This window comes from Schistosoma haematobium, chromosome 2 (genome assembly GCF_000699445.3).
Source record: "Schistosoma haematobium chromosome 2, whole genome shotgun sequence".
NCBI lineage: Eukaryota > Metazoa > Platyhelminthes > Trematoda > Strigeidida > Schistosomatidae > Schistosoma > Schistosoma haematobium.
Window position 1 is genome coordinate 28501965 of NC_067197.1, and position 12220 is coordinate 28514184.

Below are 12220 nucleotides of genomic sequence, written 5' to 3' on the forward strand. Positions count from 1 at the left end.
TAATACTAGGAAGAAAAAACACTGTTATTCAAATAAAATTTATTTAATAGTTGAATGCATGAGTCAATTAAAGCTAGACTACCATGGAAAACCTGGAAGCACCGGACAATCGATTCGTCCTAGTATGAGACTTCGTGATGGATTCGAACCCTGGACTCATCGGTCTCGCGCGCGAACGCTTAACCTCCAGACCAATGAGCCGGTATCCAACGGTGTTAATGTCCAACTTCAACCAATCCACGAAAGAAGCCGTAACTAGTGGAGTGCGACCAGGTCACTTGTGCGATAGTACCTCACTGAAGACAATGGTGGACAGTGAAACTGATTAAGACACGAGGTAATTCCAGATTTAACCAATATTAGCCTTATGTACTTATTTACATACTTATGCCTGTCACCCCTCATAGAGGAGCATAAGCCTCTGGCCATCATTCTCCATGGGAGAAAAAAGTATATACTGGGCAGTGATCCTACATAATATAATATACTTTAATTTTGGTGAGCTATTCTAACAATGCATCTTAATAATATATATTCTAAATAACATTCGAGTAACTGTTGTTCCTTAAACATTATAAGTTATCTGACTATATCACCGCTATTCAGGTCCTTGATAATTTAATAAGAAACACCTGTTTCACACATTCATTTACTGAAGATAGTTTTCAAGACCAAAATTACTGTGTATTTCAATTGATGTGAGATTCAGATGTAAAACATGTTTATAATTCCTGAGTTTTCTGTTCAAGTTTATGGTGAAAAAAACATTAACAAGTGAGCATAACGTCGTGCAGATATTTTTAAGACTAAGTTATTGGAACGAATATCAAGTTCAACACCTTTATGGCAGTTTACCAACCGAGGAAATATAAATAATAACCTTTAAAAATACTTTTAGCTGTTAATTTAACGAAAATGTTTCAATTGAGTTGTTTGATGAGCTTTTAATTATCAATAGAAAGTTTTTTTAGTCGAAGTAGTTTCACATCAAAGGATGTATATTCCGTTAGTGATTTTTATTACAAACTACCCACCGGAAACCCAGCTCTTCAAACGCCACTTTATCTTACTAGTCCAGTCTTGAGTGATTTATACATTTCACATTATAAAACGTCAAACATTAAGCCTTCATATCCAGCACAAAGTATAACCATTCGGAACGCTAAGTTGGAATTAGTAATTTTAATTCTCTTTACCTTGTGGAATCCAGCGATCCTTATCCATTATATTTCTTTGAATAGGGTTAAGTACCCACTGGAAAGTCAGCAAATCAATCTATAGTTTGACTAATATGAAGCGTTCGGGCCGATGGTTTCGTAAAGGATATATATATATATATATATATATATATATATATATATATATATATATATATAATTTTCAAATCGGACATCTGGCTGATGTCAGTCAGGTATTCCAGAATTTTAAGCCAATAAAGTAACATTATATTCAAGTTATGTTGTGGTATGTCCAAAAAACTGTCTTTCCAGTTATAATATAATACATTTTATTACATTTTCGGTGTGTACTTAAAATTTGACCATTATGATACTGGAATCCTTTTTTCATGAGTCAAACTTAGAAACCTTATTCACATTCCTTCTAAAAACTCAGTCAAACACAAATGACACATTTTTTATTCTTTTTTAATCACAGTTCAACCAAAGGTGTTTGTTCTCCGAATTGTTGTAAACTAAATACGAAATTTACATGTTAAACAAAAAACTAACTTTAAAAAAACTGTTTAAAACTAATCTTTATACAGTGTAGAATTGGAAGTTTTCATGTATTTTCTGACTGTTTTCTTTCTGCATCATGTCATGATGTTCAGCCCTATGTACAATAGCAAAGTGAGACGAATATCATTCATTAAAGACCTTCGGAAAAATACTGCTGAAGAATGGGACATCAGAATTGTTACTAAAGAAACGAACTTATTTTTGTCAAGAGATCCGCAAAATATTTTATTTATATGTGTAAACGTGTATTTTTTCATAGAAAGTACATCATCCATTTAGTTTATATTCTCGATTCGGTTTATTAACTGATCAGTCAGTTTCCACCAACACTGTTATCTGGTTAATTTCACCACTTAATTGAGCCCTTACAATAAATATACACATTAATAACTTTTTCATATCCTCACTGTCTCGGTCTAGGTTAAGGCCTTGATACGATTGACCAACTGGTTCAATCTTGAGGCAACGAAATGTATGAGTTTGAATAGAAACTAACGGTTTTGGATGGAGAGATGAAAACTATCCTATCACCCGACTGGCTAGCAAGCGAAAGAGTGAAGATGTGTCATCCGGAACACTACTCGATTTGTTCTCGATTCAGATTAATATAAAAAGATTCATGAATAAATAGATGGCTTATACGATCACAACTCCGCCTATAGCTCTTCTAGAGTTACTCCCGGTCCTAAGCCTGGCCAAAGGAGGACGGCTAAACACGGAGTCGGCAACCCCATCTGTAGAATAAAATCTTGCTGAAAATACGCCAACCAGATTAAACAAATTAAACCATTTAAACTCTGCTTTCCCAGTTGAAGAAAGAATTATGACGCCTCAGGATGAAAGTCGAGATTCTTTTGAAGTCAGGAAGCCGATGTTCCTTCTGACAACCAGAGCAACAATTTTATAGGTACACGGAATGCTTGGATAATGTGATAGACCGAGAGGACAAGCCAAATACCAACGGAAATTAGGAGATACAACCTGGTGATTCCCGGAATTAGCGAAATCCATTAGACCAAACCCATGGCCTTAAATTGACACAGTGAAGACAAACTGGTGAACGTTCTATCAACACTAACTTATAGTTATTTACAAGCTTAGATTGAAAACTTTATAAACATAATAATCCATTACTAGACTCTTAAAAAGATCCCTATTTATTCAAGTTATTTAGAGTTTAATATGCAATTCGCTTTTGTTCAATGTCTTCCTCAATAATCTAACGTTCATATTGTCAATTATTAACGTTTTTTTCACTTGTGATCGAAATGTATGAAGTCGAAAATCTAATTCTAAGGATATATTTGGATTTGGAATGAATTTTTTTTAAAAAGTTATTTTCTTAGTTGGAGATTAATTCATATTGAATGATAAACATTCTATCTATACTGACATATTTGATCATCAAAGATTTTTATATTACTCTAGTGTTTGAAATTTCGAACATTCATTTATCAGCTTGAAGTTAAAAACTGGATAATCACAAGGAAAGATAGTTTATTCTAGTCAAAGCAGTTTGTTAACAAACAAAAGGTCACAATCGTCAATAATTGTAGTAACTAATACATCTAGATAGTATTAAAATGATGACTCAAAACATAAAGACCAAATATATCATAGCATAATTTATGTTGTGTACATTCTAAAATTTAATAACACTTAAAGAGTATTAGGTAGAGCAAAAATGTTCAGATTTTGTTATCTGTAATGAAAAAAAAACATTAGAAACGAAAAAAATCTTAGTTCTTTTGGGATAGTGAAAACTATTACATTATCCTAAACTCTTTAAATAGGTTGACATGATGATTACCTTAGCCAAATATGAGTATTCTCTGAGAAAACAGAAACTGATGAGGTAGTGATAATGAAATTTAAACATAATCTAGAACCGGAGATCTTATGGCCTCACCTAAAACAGTATATATAAATACTTTTAGCTTTTCCTTCAAGGAAAAACGTTGAACTTTGATATTCCATTAAAGTATCAATAACAGAGTTGATTGCATTTAACAGAAATACTAGTTATTTGAACTGAGTTTAGTAGAAATGAAATATTCTACTAACGACAATCAGTAAAACGAGACATTTTGTTCAGTATATTCTATCTTATTTAAAAACTAATCATTAATGAAAAACAAAATTAAAGTTTATTATTTCTTTGGTTTCTGGAATATAAATATCAATCATTTTCGATAGTACTATACAAAATATGTCGATGTCCATTATAAGTCTTGTGCTCACTGTGATAGGTTACTTAAGTGTGAAACTTTCATTATCTTTCTAGACAGTACTATCAACAAACCCTACAAATGAAATAAACTATTGGAATTCCTGATGATTGTATTACCCAAATCGATGAATAGACAACCCATCTCAGAAAGCACAATAAATCATTAAAATCCTTCCGTTAAACTACAAACTTGATGTCTTATCATTGAAACTGACCAATATAATCGGTTGGAAGACTGTTTGAGGTGGCAGTTTCGGTGAACCTTTTTTTCAAAGTATCGTAATTCAATAAACTTTCCATCATTTCAACGCTTATCACTGAGTCACTTAATTAATTGTAAAAAGATCCTTTACAAGGATTCGTATTTCACCTCATAGTAAATATAAACACCAGCTTAATTATATAGTGAAAAATAAATTGTTCAGTGACATTTTAATATCTAATTGATTTGTTTTGTGTAACAACCAGCCCTTGGTTTTTTGTGAATAGTTTTCAGTTTACTAAGTTAGATCACGATGAAACAATCATTAACGTTGATAATAAAAAACGTAAATCTTTTCAGTAAAATAAATATTCAGCACCATGAGTATAGATTTCTAACTTCACTAATCATAATGTCTAGTTATTTAATAAACTCAAACACATCATTTTGATGAATACAAACGAAAGGGCACCAACATTTTTAACATTATAGCTGATTGGTTCTCGATTCCTGAAAAGCCCAAAGAAAACAAGACGGAAATAACTACGGTCAATAAAAAGCCATTATATATAAATCTTAACTTTAAAGGTGATAACGTCGCACAAATAATCAACAGAAGACTGAACACTGCGCTAGCCAGAACTTATCCGGCTGCTAAACTTTTAATTTTCTATAAAACAACATGTTCAATAACCCAATCAAAGGTCGACAAGCACCCCTTTCATGTTACCGCCAACTGTATTTATAAATTTACGTGTACCTGCTAAAGCAGATACATCGGCCGAACTGAAAGGAGAGCATATCTTAGATTTTTTGAACATGTTCCAAAAAGTATTAGAACAAGAGAAAGAAAGACTCTGAATAGTTCAATCACCAAACATCTCCTTGATACAGGACACCAGGTAGATACCTTACAATCCTTTAGGGTGATTAGTAAGCAGCCAAACTCCAGTCTTCTGAAGTTTGCTGAAGCCGTTGCCACCAGGCGTCAAAAACCTGACCTATGTGTTCAAAAGGAGACGGTTGTTAATCTTTCCTTGCCTTGGTGACAAATATTTTTTCCCTGCACATTAAATTTTTTTCTTTTTCTTTTGTATTTATTACATCGTTGATTTTATTTTTTCAACTATCTTTCAAATTAATAATCTTTCAACTGAACTCTACTCACTGTATTCCTATCAACGTTTATTCATTATGTAATCGATTGTTTCTAACGCCCTTTTGAACTGTTGTCACAATTAGTTGTGTAGAATATTCTTTCACATTAGGTACATATTTACAATATTCAGTAAGCAATTTAAACCCATTATGTAATTATGATTTTTAAATATCACAGGTTGTAAGCAGCTGACGAGAACCAACGAAATAAAAATGAATTCATGCTATTCTGCTAGAATCTTTGTTCTTGCTCTTTTCAAAATGATAAAGGGAACTATGTGTATAAAACTATTCTGTAGGACTTCATGTTTTATGTTGCATACACGGAAATTATTACAGTTTACAAACAAATTACTTTTATAAATGTATTATGAAACGTTACAGTCCTGTTGACTGACAATCATCAGTAAAATCGAATTGCCCTTTAATACTGAAAATCTTGAAATTATTCAATAATACAATCACAGGCGCATACACTGAATTACTTTGGCCAAAACTATCCTCGATATATACGATAATGGAATATCGAATGTTCATTAATATCTTGTGCAAAAACTATCGATTTATTTAAAAAATTAATATAAACGCTTACTTTTTTGGATAGTAAACATCTTAATCTCAGTAAAATTGCATATATTGAAGTCCTACAAATGTAAATTGTAAATTACATGAATTATTCATTATCTGTGGTAAAACATTTTCATTTTATTAGATAATATTGTTTTCCAACTAATCAATCTATAATAGCGCCATGATCAATTTTTTTAAAAATCTTCATTTCTTTAAATTAAAAGTCAATCAACAGATTTGTGAAATGATAAGTTATCAATAAAAGGGTTTGGAAATAAATTATTGGATGTTACCGAGATAACGGTATAACCTGATAATTTACCTAGATTTTCATCGATGAATTTTTATAATCGTTAGTTCTGTTGTATCTAAAGTCAACGATAACTCAAGTGGAAAATAACAATTTATTGTTTATCACAATATTATAAAGTTCTTTCGAAAAATCTAAAAACCATACATTAAATACTTCATTTGTGTATCTTCCATCAATTGTTCTCTACATCCTTCATGATTCTTTCAATTCTCAATTCCCTTGTGTTTCCGTTTCTGTTTTCTTCACTTCAATCTTTCCAGCCTCATTTTGACAGGCATTCGAGTTCCGATAGGTGTTACATACTACTTATATCTGTAGACATAAGTAGCATACATCACAAATCAACTCGAGTTTGTGTACTTGTAATAATGATTTGACTAATTTTATTATTTAAATGTTTCACTGATATTTATTTTCATACTGTATTATATGCACATTTACGTACAATTCTGGACTTCTTCATTATGAGTCATCTGAGTTCGACTTTCATATTACACGTTCTCAACGAAGTTCAAGTACTAAAAATCACTTATTTTTTTAAAAATTAAATTCATGAGTTTAATACTAGGACAAAACGGTCATCCAGTGTTTTCAGGATTTCGATGATGGTCTAGATTACAATGAATCATGTATTCAACTATCAAAATTACTACAATCTTCCCAAATCTTCATTCTGTTAATGACCATTTATCTGTTATACCTATTTACAAAGCAAATCATTAGCTGTACCGCAACAAATTTAACCTTATGTCATTTAAGAAATTATTGAGAATGATCATATCAGAGAACCTTAAATGAATTCAGGTACTTGTAAAACATAATTGTTAATATTAGCTCAGTAGATTGTTTAACAAAACTTTATCTTATAAAATTATGTGATATTTAACTCATGTCTATACTGGTTGCAATTAGATATGAATTTTGGAAACAAAAGATTAACAAATATGTTAATTGATTTTTTGTGGTTAAATGTGATATGGTGGAGATTTGTAGCTCAGGTGGATGATTTTGATGGAGTATAGAAAAAACTTCAAGCAGACGTTTGTGCTGACGATGTCGTTCGGAATAACGACGAAAGCAACACGACCAAATTATCCAGCTCAGAAAACAGAAGTCCACCAAAATTGAATAAATGTGTAATGCAAGATATCCTGCTACAATTTCAACGATAATTATGGTACCATGGGTAACAGCTCCATTATCTTTTCCAATCACTACTTCTTCAAAAGACCAATCTTGTCAAGAAGATCTACTGGACGAGATCAATTTAATTCGGTTGCATACCAATTGAATGATTATTAATTACAAATTTTTATCAACTAAATAATTATCACTAAATATAAAATCATAATTAAATAATCAAACAATAAAATGGACTACGAATCAAATAACTAATTACAGCTGAAATACACTGGAGGTTGATGATGACACTTCATTATGAATAATTTAGTATAACGAAATACTTGAAGTTGACTGAACGAAAATTACCCTAATTATATACACGAAATAAAGATTGGATTTGGGGACAAAGCATATTCAATAAAGATATCCCCATTTAGATAGAGTAGAATATATTCAAGACGATTTCAACATGTTTCCATTTTTTATCTCTCAAGTATACAGCGTTGACAGTGTAATCGATATTTACACTGAATCAAATATCGTTCACAGAGTAGAGAAGAAAGAAAAAAGCAAGGTCACATCCCAACTAAAATATTAACTACATATTCTTTCAAAGTGCTAACAAGTCATAGCTTTCTACATTTCGAAACATGTTTCTACTCGAATAAGGTTACATGAAAATTTGATTTTTAATATGAGCCAACTGAAACTTCAAAATAAGATTAAATTTATCATAAAGACGTTCGTTATTTCTTTTAGATCGTGAATAGATTGAGATCAAGTTATTTAGTGTTTATTACTGTTACTATTTATACTATTACTGTATACTGTCACAATATCTAGTGTAGATAGGCGTCTAGGCATCCGTAGCACAATCAACACTCATCCTAATTAATCAAACTCTACAGCCTCATAAACCAGTGTACTGTCTTTAATCAATAAACCACGTATTAATAGAGAATTACTTGTGTGGATGTTCCACATTATACGAGTGATACTTTGGAAATATAACCGATAGCATACAAGTAACACATAGATTTTTTTTATGTTTATGAATAATACCTTATAGTTGCGTGATATGAACTATTGGGCAATTTATTAGCATAAATATTCAGTTTGAATGTTTTTAGGGCTAAGATAATAAACGTATAAAAGTCTCAAGAAATATCATTACCAAACAAATTTCTTCAGGTACGAATACTGATCCTATTGCATCCAAAATCTCTGGTAAGTACTTCGAGGTGTATTTGTCACACTAAACAGAAAGTATTTAAAAAAGGAAAAAATATTAAAAACTTTACTGAACAACTTCAAACTGGATGAATTAATTTGTAGAAACATTTTGATATTTTAGATAAGCTAGACTTCTAGCCAAAATGCTAAATGACTTAACTTATCCTCATTCACAAAAGCATTATTCATGAAAGTCCTGATGGACTATTGAACTTTGTCACCCTTCCCAAGTTATGTTTAAACATATTTTTATAAACGTTTTAAATATTAAATATCAAAATTTAAACTGAATAGCTCATTTATATGTCTAGGGTGTTTATAAGTAAATATAAATGGTGAAGTAGTATTCAGCGAATAGCTACTTAGTCTTAGTTTGGGACTCCCTAGCTCACTATGAGCCCATTAATGATCGGACCATTATGTCTAGTATCAAGTACACTTAAAATGAATTATCGTCTTATTACATTCATAATGATAAAAGTCATCATAAATATTTATATTGAGTATAACTTACAATTTTTTTTATTTTTTCAGAAGAGATGAATGCACACAGTTTTTCAGCACCCAACATGTATATATCACGCCAATAGAAATCATTCACAAAATAGCGTGCTAAACTACATCCTGATAGACAAAATTCACATTCTGTATTGTAACAAAATTTAGTAATATGATTAAATTTAGGTGCTTATAAGAAAATCGCTCTTTAACACAAAGTGTGCTAGTCATGTATATGAAATCATTACCAGCCCTTTCGATTGAGACTCACCTTATAGTACTGCTTGTTAACCTGAGAAATTAGCTTTTAATTGAGTTCACATCTCCGTCGAATCCAATGCATCTCTTACCATGGTTTATCAGAAAACGAGGTCAACCAGTTATGTCTTTTGTTCCTTGTCAAACATCCATTTCAAGACAATCAGTCTTTGTACCACACTGCTATGGTGCAGCAGATCACAATTTAACGAAACGTCATCAATATTTCTACCATTAAACAAGCATTCTGTCCGTAAATTTATGATGCAATAAACAATAAATAATACATAATTTATATTATTGTGCAGCTATAAATAAGATAACCTGCTGTAAATGTTTCCTTTGTTAAGTATGCTATATTAGGAATCGATGTGTACACTTGAATGTAATGAAAACACCATATTCAAAATACATATTTATTTGTAATAAAAAAATGTGAAAACTAAGGAAACCAAACACAACACTTTAACCCAGTAAACCACTGTCTAAGGGAATCATATTTATTTACGAATTAAATGAAAGATAAATTGAATAAAACCTTTCGGTGACCATTTGAATACAATTTATCAAGTAAACATAAGTATAACCATGGCAATCCATCAACTAATATAAAATTAGTGACCAGTATGATGATTTTATCAAAGAAATCGTTTATCTCATTATTTTAACATGGTTTGAAGATAAAATCATTTAAAATAAAAACGAGTTTGAGTATTAGTTGGTGTTTGTTTTGAAGTCCTAATGAACACGCTTATTACCAATCACTTTACATGTTTATAATTTATAGATAGAAGAAAGAAATTTTAGTGACATTTTTCCATTAAAATCACTCTCTTAAGTTACAAATCTTCCCTGACATTTCACAATACCAATTCATCTCCCTCAAAAGAGGTAAAGCTAACCATATAAAGATTAATGTTCAACACAGAACTGCTAAACTCTTAATGGCTAATAATGTTAAATTTCAATATTATTCAGGCGCTAAGTCAAAACATAACAAGTCATTTATAAGTAATAGTGATATCAATAATAAATAAACATAAAGTGCCCCAACATATCACTATGATCACGAAATTATAAAATATATACTTACCCCAAGTAATGTTTCGCATCCCATAGTTATTTTCCTTGAACAAAGATCGAAAACGTAGGAAACATTTACTGTCTCCTAAATATAAAATAGGCTACACACTTTCAAATTAAAATGTTAAAATACATCACAAATATCATTAGCGGAGTGACCATAGTACGTAACCTTTAAATTAGCAAACTGTATTGTGAGAAGTAATGAGATTCATTTAAATGGTTCATGTACCAATACAATCTTTAGAATAATCTATTTCTCAATACTGCCAATATATTTTATACCTAAAGACTACTTTTTTTTAGCTTAATATATTACTCTTTCATTATAGATATCTATGAGCATTTAGAAAAGTTAAATTAATATCTTTCCCGTTTCTGAATTTCTGTGAACCATTTATTCATCTATAAGTATTAACCATACACAATTAAGTAATTACAAATCACACTGTGAACTAATCTTTCTTAATAGTTGAATTCATGAGTCAATTAAAGCTAGATCAACATGGAAAACCTGAAAGAATTGGACGGTCGTTTCGTCCTAGTATGGGACTTCTCAGCAGTGAACACCTGCGATCCCACCTCGTGAGATTCAAACCCAGGACCTTTCAGTCTCGCGCGCGATCGCTTAACCTCTGAACCACCGAGCCAGCATCCAACGGTGTCAATGTCTAACTTCAACTGTGCAGTGATCCCAGAAAGACATGAAAGAGATTTGCGAAATGTTTTTACTTGTAGCTTAAAATTAAATATTAACCTATTTCACAGTAATTTACGTTACAAATTATTCGCGAAAGAAAATTTGAAATATTTACGTTTCCCACTCCCACACTCCGCAGAACTATATTTATGATTGGAATATACTCAGAAATGATCAATTTACCTTACAAATGATCAAAACTAACAATTAATAAATCAATCATTAAAAAGAAGAATGAATATTATACATAATTTTGTTATTATTATTATTATTATTATTAATTCTAAGAAAATTCCAAAATTTACTTCAACTTTTGTCATTTTAAATGCATCAGAAGTGTAGAAAATACAAAATATGAATAAGATAGTAACCAACATTAATTGATTGTATTTAAAACAGTGGAGTTAAAGTGCCACTAACATATATATATATATATATATATATATATTTATATATGTTCTATAATGAAATTACGGTATCAATAAATAACCTTTACTCATTCAAATGATAAAATAGTATGATCCAATTTTCAACTAACAAAATTCTCTTACTAAAATTGATCTAATAGTTAATTCATTTCATTTAAAATTCAGTCAACAATTTATTTTAATAATGATCAAAGTCTGTAGCGTGATTCTTTAAACAAAAAAAAACACGCGTTAATAATTTAAAATAAGAATAATTAAGAAAGTTATTGAAACTGTTCATCATGATGTTTTTCCATACTTTATAAATTTATATGTTAGTAACATATTTAAAAGTCATGAAAAATTATTGAGGTTATACTTGAACATGTAACATTATCTTCATTAAACAAAAACAGTGATCTTTTTTTAAAATTTTTAAATTGAAATTAAATATTTCATCCATATAGTTCCGTTTATTATCTTCAACAGAGCAAGAACAAAGTTTGGTGCAGAATAATATGAATCCATTTTATTTCGTTAGATTCTCATCAGTTGCTTACAACGTATAATATTTAAAATCAACGTTATTACACATATTGACATACTTATACATACGAGGGTGATTAAAGATGTATCATGATATAGCGAAGATTTCAATAGATTTAATAAGATCATAAAAATTTTGTTTTGAGCAAATAAAGTTTGGG

At 30.3% G+C, this 12220-nt stretch overlaps 1 protein-coding gene across 11 annotated transcripts; it reads right to left on the bottom strand.

Moving 5' to 3' along the window:
* Positions 1-1619: 1619 nt before the first annotated feature.
* On the bottom strand, positions 1620-11526 carry MS3_00006640 (uncharacterized protein). 11 transcript variants are annotated; one of them, XM_051214830.1, is made up of 8 exons: positions 11412-11526; positions 10417-10450; positions 9082-9212; positions 8509-8589; positions 5922-5973; positions 4648-4681; positions 1731-1833; positions 1620-1693 (listed from the first exon to the last, which is right to left on the bottom strand). In XM_051214830.1, exons 1-7 carry the CDS (start codon positions 11481-11483, stop codon positions 1758-1760), a joined length of 480 nt encoding a protein of 159 aa, XP_051068014.1. In that variant the 5' UTR covers positions 11484-11526; the 3' UTR covers positions 1620-1693; positions 1731-1757. The 11 variants fall into 11 exon arrangements, with proteins under 11 accessions (XP_051068014.1, XP_051068015.1, XP_051068016.1 ...); XM_051214829.1 differs by lacking the exons at positions 1620-1693; positions 1731-1833 and adding an exon at positions 3025-3441 and having other exon boundaries at positions 4648-5884; XM_051214837.1 differs by lacking the exons at positions 1620-1693; positions 1731-1833 and adding an exon at positions 3025-3441 and having other exon boundaries at positions 5805-5973.
* Between the last annotated feature and the right edge of the window lie 694 nt (positions 11527-12220).